Raw genomic sequence first — 11,274 nt, forward strand, 5'->3', positions numbered from 1 at the left:
GAGGATTGTCATATGATTAATATAGTCATATTAATCACTAAACACAATATTAATATAAAATATTTATTAAAATATTTTAAGAGTTTTGAAATTACTCTAGCTAGGTTTTGGTCACAATCTTTATGGAAGTTACTTGTTTGGCATTGCCTTTTTACTGAAGTGTCCAACTGGACTGATCATCGCACTAGGTCAGTAGAAACAAATTCATTGAGGCTATGTGCATAATTATTCTGGTGGTTAAAATGTAAACAATGCTGCCCCCTGCTGTCCAATAGCCTAATTTCATTAGGCCCATCAAAATGGAGCATACTTGTGCTGAGAATTCAAATTCCCATTTCAGAAATCAAGTGATGACATTGAGTCCACCAGTACGGGCTGGGTGCAAAGTAAAGCTCCTTCTGCATTCTTCTGTCAAAAACTACTCGGTCAGATGTAGAACTGTCCATGTTTTGTTTTAACATGCTCTGTGAAGGGTATGACTCACGCACTATGATACCCTGTACAAGGGAGCGGCGTTTAACAAAATAAGTACATCAACAAGAATGCAAAGAAAATGAAAGCAGAATGAGTGTGAAAGAAGAAAGCAAACTGAATCAGATCTAGACAGGGCAAAACACATAAATGAGATTTACAAGAAGAGTTCCCAAACTCTTCCATTCCAGTTACTTTCCCCAAGCAATATTGCTGATCAACACCCCCAACTACAAACCCACCTGTCTGCATGTCCAAACACACTACTGTATCATTTCCTGTCAGTCACCTTATGTACAGACACTCCTGTGCCTAGTGTCATTTTATGGACATACGATCTATGCATATAAGCTATCTTATGTATTTGTATTTGTTGTGCTTTTTCATTGTTATTGTGTTCTTTACCTTATTGTGTTTTTTCTGGTTCTGTAGCGGATCCTGAGTAACAATTATTTCATCTCCTTTACACTTGTGTACTGGAAGTGACTTTAAACAATCTTGAATCTTTAGGTGCAGGTAGATGGACATTTATCTTTCATGCCAAGTTTTCGATCTGTTTAGTCTAGCTTGCTCAGCAGGCAGAGGCTCGGTTCTCTAAATCAAAGGCACAAGGTACAGAGTAATTTCTGCTGATGACGTTTAGCCTGTTTCATGTAAATCTTTATCTCGTTTTCCATTTTAACCTGTAGATATCAGTCCCTAACAAGGTCCAAGCGCAGATCTGTTGCGCCATTACCAAATATATCTCTGCAGTTCTCTTCCTGATTCTTGTCTTGGCTATGTAGATTCCCCGGTTGGGTGTTTAGAAGCCAGGGGGGCACTCTCAAAGTAAGAGGGTAATAATTTTTTTCATAATTCTCTGTCCAAGAAACCTGTGGAATGCTCATCTTTTAAGTATATAGAAAACTGAGATCAACAGATCTCAGTCCTCAGATCCTGACCTCATCACTTTCTTGGTCCAAACATGAACAAAGAGCTAAATAGCAGAGGTAAGGTGAGAGTGATAGCCCTCGACATCAAAGCAGCATTTGGCATCAAGGTGGCCTAGCTAAAATGGAGTCAATGGGAATTAGAGGAAAACCCTCCACTGGTTGGAATCATACCAGCACAGAATATTATACCAGTGAAATACCAGCACAAAATATGAAACAGTAGTGCTAGAAACTTTCCTATTTCTGCATAAATATGATCCAAAATGTGATCAGATCTTCACGCAGGTCCTAAAACTAAATAAAGATAGATAGATAGATAGATACTTTATTCATCCCCAAGGGGAAATTCTCGTCTAACTGCACTCCCAGATACTTGTATGTCTTAACCTGCTCCACACATTCTCCATTAATGATCACTGGTGAACCCAATTAAATAAATAACACAAAAACATTGTACTTGTTTGTTTATTTTTTTGAGAAAAACAATGAAGAGGTAACAACCTAATTTGGTAGAATAAATTATGATAGATTAACTGTGTGAGGCAGTGAAACTCTGGTAAGATAACTTTTTTTCAGAAAAGTGCTTTGGGAATATGGATAAAGAAGAAGGAAAATAAATTAAGTGCTGTATTCAATATACCTCAGAGTAATGTTTAACTCAATCAGGTTTTTCTGGTGCTATCTGTTTTTTCCGTTGTTTCCCCACTCTCTGTTCCTATATGTTAAGCTGCTCGCTGTCTCTTGCAACGGGCACCCTGGTTGGCATAAAGTTCTGGTCATGCAGCACGGAAACAAGCCCTTTGACCTTGCCAGTCATTAAACACTCATCTCCTCAGTTTATTCATGTCACATTTACCATCAGTTTCCACTTTCTCTCTTCACTGTGGTTTGTTTTTGTCTTTTATAGTTTAATAAAATTGTTGTTCCTTTTCTGCTATAAGTTTTCATGACTTCTAAAATTTTGCTGAGTATTTTCATAATGGGATATATTTTCTTCTTTTTAGAAACATAGAAAATCTACAGCACAAAGTAGGCTCTTTGGCCCACAAAGTTGTGCCGAACATGTCCCTACCTTAGAACTACCTAGGCTTACCCACAGCCCTCTATTTTTCTAAGCTCCATGTATCCATCCAGGAGTCTCTTAAAAGACCCTATCGTATCTGCCTCCACCACCGTTGCCAGCAAGCCCATTCCACGCACTCATCATACTCTTGCGTAAAAAACTTACCCCTGACATCTCCTCTGTATCTACTCCCCAGCACCTTAAACCTGTGTCCTCTTGTGGCCACCATTTCAGCCCTGGGAAAAAGCTTCCTCCGTCACTCCGAGTTCACTCTGTTGCCTCTGTTATTCAGTCTGTTGGCCCTTTTCTCCTATTTTCTATTGTGTTGTTTCTTTGTTGGTTTTATTTTTTGTGTCCCTTTTGTAAGCAGAACAGTGAAATAGATTATTTAATTCTTATTTTGCCATGCAGATCCTTCAGCCTCTGAAGTTTATTCTGGAATCTTTTTTGTCCCCTTTCTCTTTGATTCATTGTGCTATCAATGGCAACATTGTGAATGCTTCTTGTGTTGATATTTCCAGTGATTATTGTTTCTTTGCTTCCCACTCTCCCTTTCCCAATTTAAGTCTTCAACTTTTTTTCAGAAACTCGTGAAGACCGAACAAAGAGGCTCTTCAGACATTACACAGTTGGATCCTATGATAACTTCTCCTCTCACAGGTAGGAGTTTTCATCAACTTTTCTCTGCATTGGCCAGTATGAAAAATGAGACTGTTGGGTTGAGTTTTATGTCAGATTGTTGTAATGTTTGTGCTAATGAAAAATATCAGGTCTTACCAGTGCCTTATAGAGCCTCAACATCACATCCCTGCTCCTGTACTCTATTCCTCTAGAAATGAATGCCAACATTGCATTCGCCTTCTTCACCACCGACTCAACCTGGAGGTTAACCTTAAGGATATCCTGCACGAGGACTCCCAAATCCCGTTGCATCTCAGAACTTTGAATTCTCTCCCCATTTAAATAATAGTCTGCCCGTTTATTTCTTCTACCAAAGTGCATGACCGTACAATTTCCAACATTATAATTCATTTGCCACCTCTTTGCCCATTCTCCCAATCTATCCAAGTCTCTCTGCAGACTCTCTGTTTCCTCAGCACTACCGGCCCCTCCACCTATCTTTGTATCATCAGCAAACTTAGCCACAAAGCCATCTATTCCATAATCCAAATCGTTGATAAACAACGTAAAAAGAAGCGGCCCCAACACGGACCCCTGTGGAACACCACTGGTAACCGGCAGCCAACCAGAATGGGATCCCTTTATTCCCACTCTCTGTTTCCTGCCAATCAACCAACGCTCTATCCACATATGTAACTTTCCCGTAATTCCATGGGCTCTTATCTTGTTTAGCAGCCTCATGTGCGGCACCTTGTCAAAGGCCTTCTGAAAATCCACATACACAACATCCACTGCATCTCCCTTGTCTAGCCTACTTGTAATTTCCTCAAATAATTGCACTAGGTTTGTCAGGCAGGATTTTTCTTTAAGGAAACTATGCTGAGTTCTGCCTATCTTGTCATATGCCTCCAGGTACTCCGTAACCTCATCCTTGACAATTGACTCCAACAACATCCCAACCACCAATGTCAAGCTAACAGGTCTATAAATTTCCTTTTTGCTTCCTTTCCCCCTTCTTAAATAGCGGAGTGACATTTGCAATCTTCCAGTCCTCCAGAACCAGGCTTTTGAAAGATCATTGCTAATGCCTCCGCAATCTCCACTGCTACTTCCTTCAGAACACGAGGGTGCATTCCATCTGGTCCGGGAGATTTATCTCCCCTTAGACTATTCAGCTTCCTGAGTACTTTCTCTGTCGTAATTGTGACTGCTCATATTTCTCTTCCCTGACACCCTTGAATGTCCGGTATATTGCTGATGTCTTCCTCAGTGAAGACTGATGCAAAACACTCATTCAGTTCCTCCGCCATCTCCTTATCTCCCATTACAATTTCTCCAGCATCATTTTCTATCGGTCCTATATCTACTCTCACCTGTCTTTTACTCTTTATGTACTTGAAAAAGCTTTTAGTATCCTCTTTGATGTTATTTACTAGCTTCCTTTCAAAGTTCATCTTTTCCCTCTTAATGACCTTCTTAGTTCCTTTTGTAAGCTTTTAAAAACTTCCCAATCTTCTGCTTTCCCACTAATTTTTGCTTCCTTGTATGCCCTCTGCTTTGCTTTTACTTTGGCTTTGACTTCTCTAGTCAGCCACGGTTGCATCCTTTTTCCATTCAAAAATTTCTTCTTCTTTGGAATATATCTGTCTTGCACCTTCCTCACTTCTCGCATAAACTCCAGCCACTGCTGCTCTGCCATCCTTCCTGCTAGTGGCCCTTTCCAGTCAACCTTGGCCAGTTCCTTTCTCATGCCACTGTAAGTTCCTTTACTCCACTCGACACATCGGATTTCCGCTTCTCTTTCTCAAATTTCACAGTGAGCTCAATCATGTTGTGATCACTGCCTCCTAAGGGTTCCTTCTCTTCCATCTCTCTAATCACCTCTGGTTCATTACACAATACCCAATCCAGTACAGCCGATCCCCTAGTGGGCTCAACAACAAGCTGTTCTAAAAAGCCATCTCGTCGACATTCTACAACTTCTCTCTCTTGAGATCCAGTGCCGACCTGATTTTCCCAATCCACTCGCATGTTAAAATCCCCCACAATTATCATAACACTGCCCTCCTGGCAAGCCTTTTCTATTTCCTGTTGTAATTTGCAGTCCACATCACTGCAGCTGTTTGGAGGCCTGTAGGTAACTGCCACCAGGGTCCTTTTACCCCTGCTATTTTTTAGGTCAACCCATAAAGATTCTGCACCTTCCGATTCTATGTTACCTCTTTCTAATGACTTAATATCATTTCTTACCATTAAAGACACGCCACCCCCTCTACCTACCTGCCAATCCTTCCGATACACCATGTATCCTTGGACGTTCAGCTCCCAGAGACATGCATCCTTTAGTCACGTCTCAGTGACAGCCACAGTATCATACCTGCCAATCTGTAACTGTACAACAAGATCATCCACCTTATTCCTTAAGCTGCGTGCATTTAAGTATAACACCTTAAGTCCAGTATTTGGTACTTTTTGCATTGATTGCACCACAACTCATTCCAATGGCTGCAAATTTGCTCCATCACCTGCCTGTCCTTCCTGACACCCTCACTGCTCACTACCTTAGATCTATTTCTGTTTTCCCTCTCCTCCGCTCCATCATTCCGGTTCCCATCCCCCTGCCAAAATCATTTAAACCCTCCCTAACAGCCCTATTAAACCTTCCCGCCAGATTATTGGTCCCCCTAGGATTCAAGTGTAACCCGTCCTTTTTGTACAGGTCACAACTGCCCCAAAAGAGGTCCCAATGATCCAGAACTTGAATCCCTGCCCCCTGCTCCAATCCCTCAGCCATGCATTTATCCTCCACCTCATTCTATTCCTACTCTCACTGTCGCGTGGCTCAGGCAGTAATCCCAAGATTACTACCTTTGCGGTCCTTCTTCTCAACTGCCTTCCTAATTCCCTATATTCTCCTTTCAGGACCTCTTCCCTTTTCCCACCTATGTCATTGGTACCTCCCACTTCAGGATATCTCACCTCTCACCTTCCCACTTCAGGATATCTTGGATGCGATCAGAAACACCCCAGACCCTGGCACCAGGGAGGCAAACTACCATCCGGGTCTCCTGATTGCATCCACAGAATTGCCTATCTGACCCCCTAACTATCGAGTCCCCTATTACTTCTGCCTTCCTCTTCCTTTCCCTACCCTTCTGAGCTACAGGGCCGGACTCTGTGTCAGAGGCACGGCCGCTGTTGCTTCCCCAGGTAGGCTGTTCCCCCCCCCCCCCCCCCAACAGTACTCAAACAAGAGTACTTATTGTCAAGGGATACAGCCACTGGGGTACTCTCTAATACATGACTCTTCCCCTTCCCCCTCCTAACTGTGACCCACCTGTCTGTCTCCCGTGGTCCCGGTGGGACCACCTGCCTGTAACTCCTCTCTGTCAACTCCTCACTCTCCCTGACCAGACAGGAGTTCCTACCATTATGCCATTTGTGTACCCATTTAGCCAGCTCTTCCTAGATCCCATGCCATCTAATTTTCATTAACAGTCCATATCTAACTTTGAATGCAAAAGCCTTACTAAAGTCCATATGGACTATGTCTGCCATCGGGCTATCATCAACTTTCTTGGTCACTTTTTCCAAAAAAGTTAGTCAAATTGGTATGACAAGATCTCCTACAAACAAAACTATGCTGATCACCACTAACCAACCCTGCCTTTCCAAGTTTTTGTATACCTTATCCCTCAAAATGCTTTTCAGCAACTTACTTACCCCTGATGTTAAGCTAACAGGTTTCCAATTACAATTTTATTGCACAGTTTGAGGACTATGATCACAAGTACTGGTGAAGTTTTATCTCTCTTTCTCCAGTCATCATCAAAGCCATTTTTAGATATTGAAATAACAGAGCAAATGTTGCATGAAGAAGTTCAATAGAAGACAGGATATGCAAGAGTGTTATTAAGGGAAAGGCCCCTTGGAAATGCTGAAAGGGACAGATTAAGGAGTCGATGATACTAGTGTGGAATCTTTTTGAACCTGATGGAAATTGGGAATGTCCATTGAGCGTAGGGGCTCATAAGATGAGCCTATAAGGGCCAGGGGAATTCCATCCATGGTGTGTCCAGGAGAAAAAGGTTGAGAGCAAAGGTGCAGGAAATACACTGATTGCAGTCTAAACTCTTTCAGCTGAGGTGCCACGATTCAGAAGAAGAATGACATGTCAAATGCAGCTGTCAAGTGAGTTTTATCATCAGAGAAATATAATAAAAACAGATGATCTGAGAGAATGGAATAGAGTTCATACAGGACTAGTCACAGAGTACTGTCCATGCCTGTTGTAAGCTATAATCCATCTTTTTGAAATATGTTACTTTCACGATGTCCTATCAAAGTAGGTGATTTCACAGTCCTATATGTTGTGATCTTATTTTATCCTGCCTTGCTGCCACTCCTGACTGATTAGAAGTTGTAAAGGCCTTGGAGCAGACAATATCCTTCATTTTCAACTTCCAAAACTTAACAGTGCAGAACTTCGGTTGTGAATCTGCAAATTTATCATCCACATCTTGGATTACCTTAATTATCTTCAAGAAAGGAGACAAATCTGATTGTGGTAACCTCCTAGGGGGTCTCTGTCCTATTTGTGATGATGAATGTCATTGCAAGCTTCTCCTCAATCACACTTTCTCAATGATCAAAGAGCTTGTCCACCAATTACAGTATGTATTCCATCCAGAGGCATGGTGGACATGATTTCCATCATGCGATAACAGCAAAAGAAATTCAGAAAGCAGCTCCAATTTGCTTTTTGTGGACTTCTCCAACTTCAATATTCGATGGGGACTGTGGAAGACTCCCTTCAAATTTGACATCCCACAGAAATTTGTTTCTATCTTACTTTTGTTTCATGATGGTATGAAAGCCATGATTCTTACTATTAGCAAAATCAACCTCAGTGGAAACCAGTGACTACTAGCAAGGCTATGACACTTGTCAACACAGTTCAGTCTTTCTCAGTGTAATGCAGGACCTTCCCTCCAACAAACTTTCCATGGGAAACCTTCAAAACCAATGAGAGAGAGGCGTCCGTCAGTCAGGGATGACCATGGATGCTGCGTCCTAGCTGTCTAGATATGCAAGCCTCGCAGTACAATGTGAAGAGCAAGCTGTCCCCCTTCATGCATCTGATGAACCCAAAGGAATGGCAGAGACCGATACAGTTTGGCAGCAGCCACATTGCTGAAGTTGACAGTTAGTGTTAAACTCAACCTCTTAGTGACTCCAGCTCTGGATCTTTCCTTCAGGGTTTACTCCCCAAGTCTTCTCCATGAGTGGGTATAGCCACAAGGCAATGGAGGTTTCAGATCAAAGTTTTCCTTCCCCTAGATAAGCTGCCAACCACGGCTACAAGCCCCATCTGCTAAAGCAACTGCTTTTAGGGGACACTGCTAGGCTTACAGCAAATACACTTCAGGAAATGGTTCAGCCAAGTTTCAGTCACTATACTGCTCTTCACGAAGACCACAATGGAACCTGCTTCCACTACATCTGCAAGCAGTGTGATCCAAATTCCAACCACACACCGCACAAGACATTTTAATTTTCTTCTCTCTTGTTTTATACCTGTGATCTCAGTTTCAATCCTGCAGCCAACAAGGGCAGTAACCCACTATCCACTCTGTCAATACCTTTCACCATTTTATATATTTCTATCAAATTTCACAAAGTCTTCACAAAAAAGAGCAACCTCTCCATCTTTATTGTCATCCTTCTTTCCAGGAACCATTCTTATCTGATCTTCTTTAATGCCTCTACATCTTTCCTATAATGAAGAAATCATCTGAGGCCAGGCCAGTATTTTACAAAGCTTCAGAGTGGCTGTACTGTTTTTCTATTCTACTGTTTTATTGATTGAACCCTGAATTGCGTATGCCTTATTAGTTACTTCCTAAAGCTACTCCTTGACTTTCTAAGGGACAGGATTTATAAGTATTTGGATAGGATTGGACTGATTAAGGTTAATCAGCATGACTTTGTGCGTGGAAGGTCATGTTTAATCAATCGTAGAGAGATTTTCCAGGAAGTTACCAGGTAAGTGGATGAAGGCAAGGCAGTGGTGGTTGTCTACATGGATTTTAGTCAGGCATTTGACAAGGTCGCATGTGGGAGGTTGGTCAAGAAGGTTCAGTCGCTTGGAATTCAGGATAGGGTAGTAAATAGTATTAGATATTGCCTTTATGGGAGAAGCTAGAGAGTGGTAGTAGAGGGTTGCCTCTCTGACTGGAGGCCTGTGACAAATGATGTGCCACAGGAATTGGTGCTGGGTCCATTATTGTTTGTCATCTATATCAATGATCTGAATGATAATGTGGTTAACTGGATCAGCAAATTTGTAGATGACACCAGGATTGGGGTCTAGTGGACAGTGAGGAAGGCTATCATGGCTTGCAGAGAAATCTGCATCAGCTGGAAAATATAGGCTGGAAAATGGACTTTAATACAGGCAAATGTGAGGTTTTGTGCTTTGGTTGGATCAACCATAGTTAGTCTTACACAGTGAATAGTAGGGCTCTCAGGATTGTGGTAGAACAAAGGGATCTGGGAATACAGGTACATTATTCATTGAAAGTGGCATCATAAGTAGATAGGGTCATAAAGAAAGCTGTTGGCACATTGGCCTTCATAAATCCATATACTGAGTGCAGAAGATGGGATGTTATGTTGAAGTTGTACAAGTAGAATCACTTCTGTGCTACCTCATCCTTCTTGTAGTGTGGAAACTGGAAATCTGCATAATCTTAAGCAATGCTTTGTACAACTGTGACCTGATTTCCCAATTTGTAGGCTAAATGCCTTCTTCACTAACTTGTTCAGCCTTCTATGTAGATACATTATCAAATGACATCTACTGCCTTGCCTTCATCCATATACAAAAAAGACACATACATTTGAATGCTGTTCATAGACTTCATTTCAGCATCCCTCAGAAACTGATTGGAAAGCTGAGCCTACTGAGCCTGAACACCTCCCTCTGCAACTGGATCCTAGACATCCTGACTGGGAGACCTCAGTCAGTCCGGATCAGAGGCAGCATCTCCAACACCATCACACTGAGCATGAGGGCTCCCCAGGGCTGAGTGCTCAGTCCACTGCTGCTCACTCTGCTGACCCACGACTGTGCAGCAACACACAGCTCGAACCACATCATCAAGTTCGCCGATAACACGACCATGGTGGGTCTCATCAGCAAGAACAAAGAGTCAGCTTACAGAGAGGAGGTGCAGTGGCTAATGGACTGGTGCAGAGCCAACAACCCGTCTCTGAATGTGAACAAAACAAAAGAGATGGTTGTTGACTTCAGGAGGGTACGGAGCGACCATTCTCTGCTGAACATCAACTGCTCCTCTGTTGAGGTGGTTAAGAGCGCCAAATTTCTTGGTATTCACCTGGCAGAAAATCTCACCTGGTCCCTCAACACCAGCTCCATAGCCAAGAAAGCCCAGCAGTGACTCTACTTTCAGTGAAGGCTGAGAAAAGTCCATCTTCCAATCCCATACTCATCACATTCTACAGGGGTTGTACTGAGAGCATCCTGAGCAGCTGCATCACTGCCTGGTTTGGAAATTGCACCGTCTCGGATCACAAGACCCTGCAGCGGATAGTGAGATCAGCTGAGAAGGTCATCGGGGTCTCTCTTCCTGCTATTACAAACTTCTCAATACTTAGAGTCTAGACTGACATCTACATCATTTATTATAATATTGTAATTTGTCCTCTACTGTGCCTATTGTCTTGTTTATTAATTATTGTGCTGCCCTGCACTGTTTTGTGCACTTTATGTAGTCCTGTGCAGGTCTGTAATCTAGTGCAGTTTTTATGTTGTTTTACGTAGTCTAGTGTAGCCTTGTGCTGTCTCACATAGTCTAGTGTAGTTTTTTGTTGTTTCATGTGGCACCATAGTCCTGGAGGAACATTGTTTCATTTTTACTGTGTACTGTACCAGCAGTTTATGGTTGAAATGACAATGAACTTGACTTGACTTTCTTAGATACCTCCCCAAAAAGATCAGATTTGTGAGACATAATCTCCCTTGGGCTCCTCCTAATCCTCAGAACCCAAATGTACAGAAATTTTGTCCCTCAGAGTTTTCTCAGACAACTTCCCTACCTGTGATATGAGACTCAATGGACGTAACTCCCAGGCTTCTCCTTACTGCCCTTTGTGAACAACATG

At 42.3% G+C, this 11,274-nt stretch overlaps 1 protein-coding gene across 9 annotated transcripts in view; it reads left to right on the forward strand.

Moving 5' to 3' along the window:
- Positions 1-11,274, forward strand: part of shank3a (SH3 and multiple ankyrin repeat domains 3a) — a 1,267,872-nt gene that overhangs the window by 970,445 nt on the left and 286,153 nt on the right. For 8 of the 9 annotated variants that reach the window (XM_059986981.1, XM_059986984.1, XM_059986980.1 and 5 more), the window contains one exon: positions 3,051-3,126. In XM_059986981.1, coding sequence (XP_059842964.1) covers positions 3,051-3,126 — 76 coding nt within the window. The remainder of the gene's footprint in view (positions 1-3,050; positions 3,127-11,274) is intronic. The other variant, XM_059986983.1, reaches the window with a different exon arrangement.

Source organism: Hypanus sabinus, chromosome 13, assembly GCF_030144855.1.
Source record: "Hypanus sabinus isolate sHypSab1 chromosome 13, sHypSab1.hap1, whole genome shotgun sequence".
In the NCBI taxonomy this organism is placed as follows: Eukaryota; Metazoa; Chordata; class Chondrichthyes; order Myliobatiformes; family Dasyatidae; genus Hypanus; species Hypanus sabinus.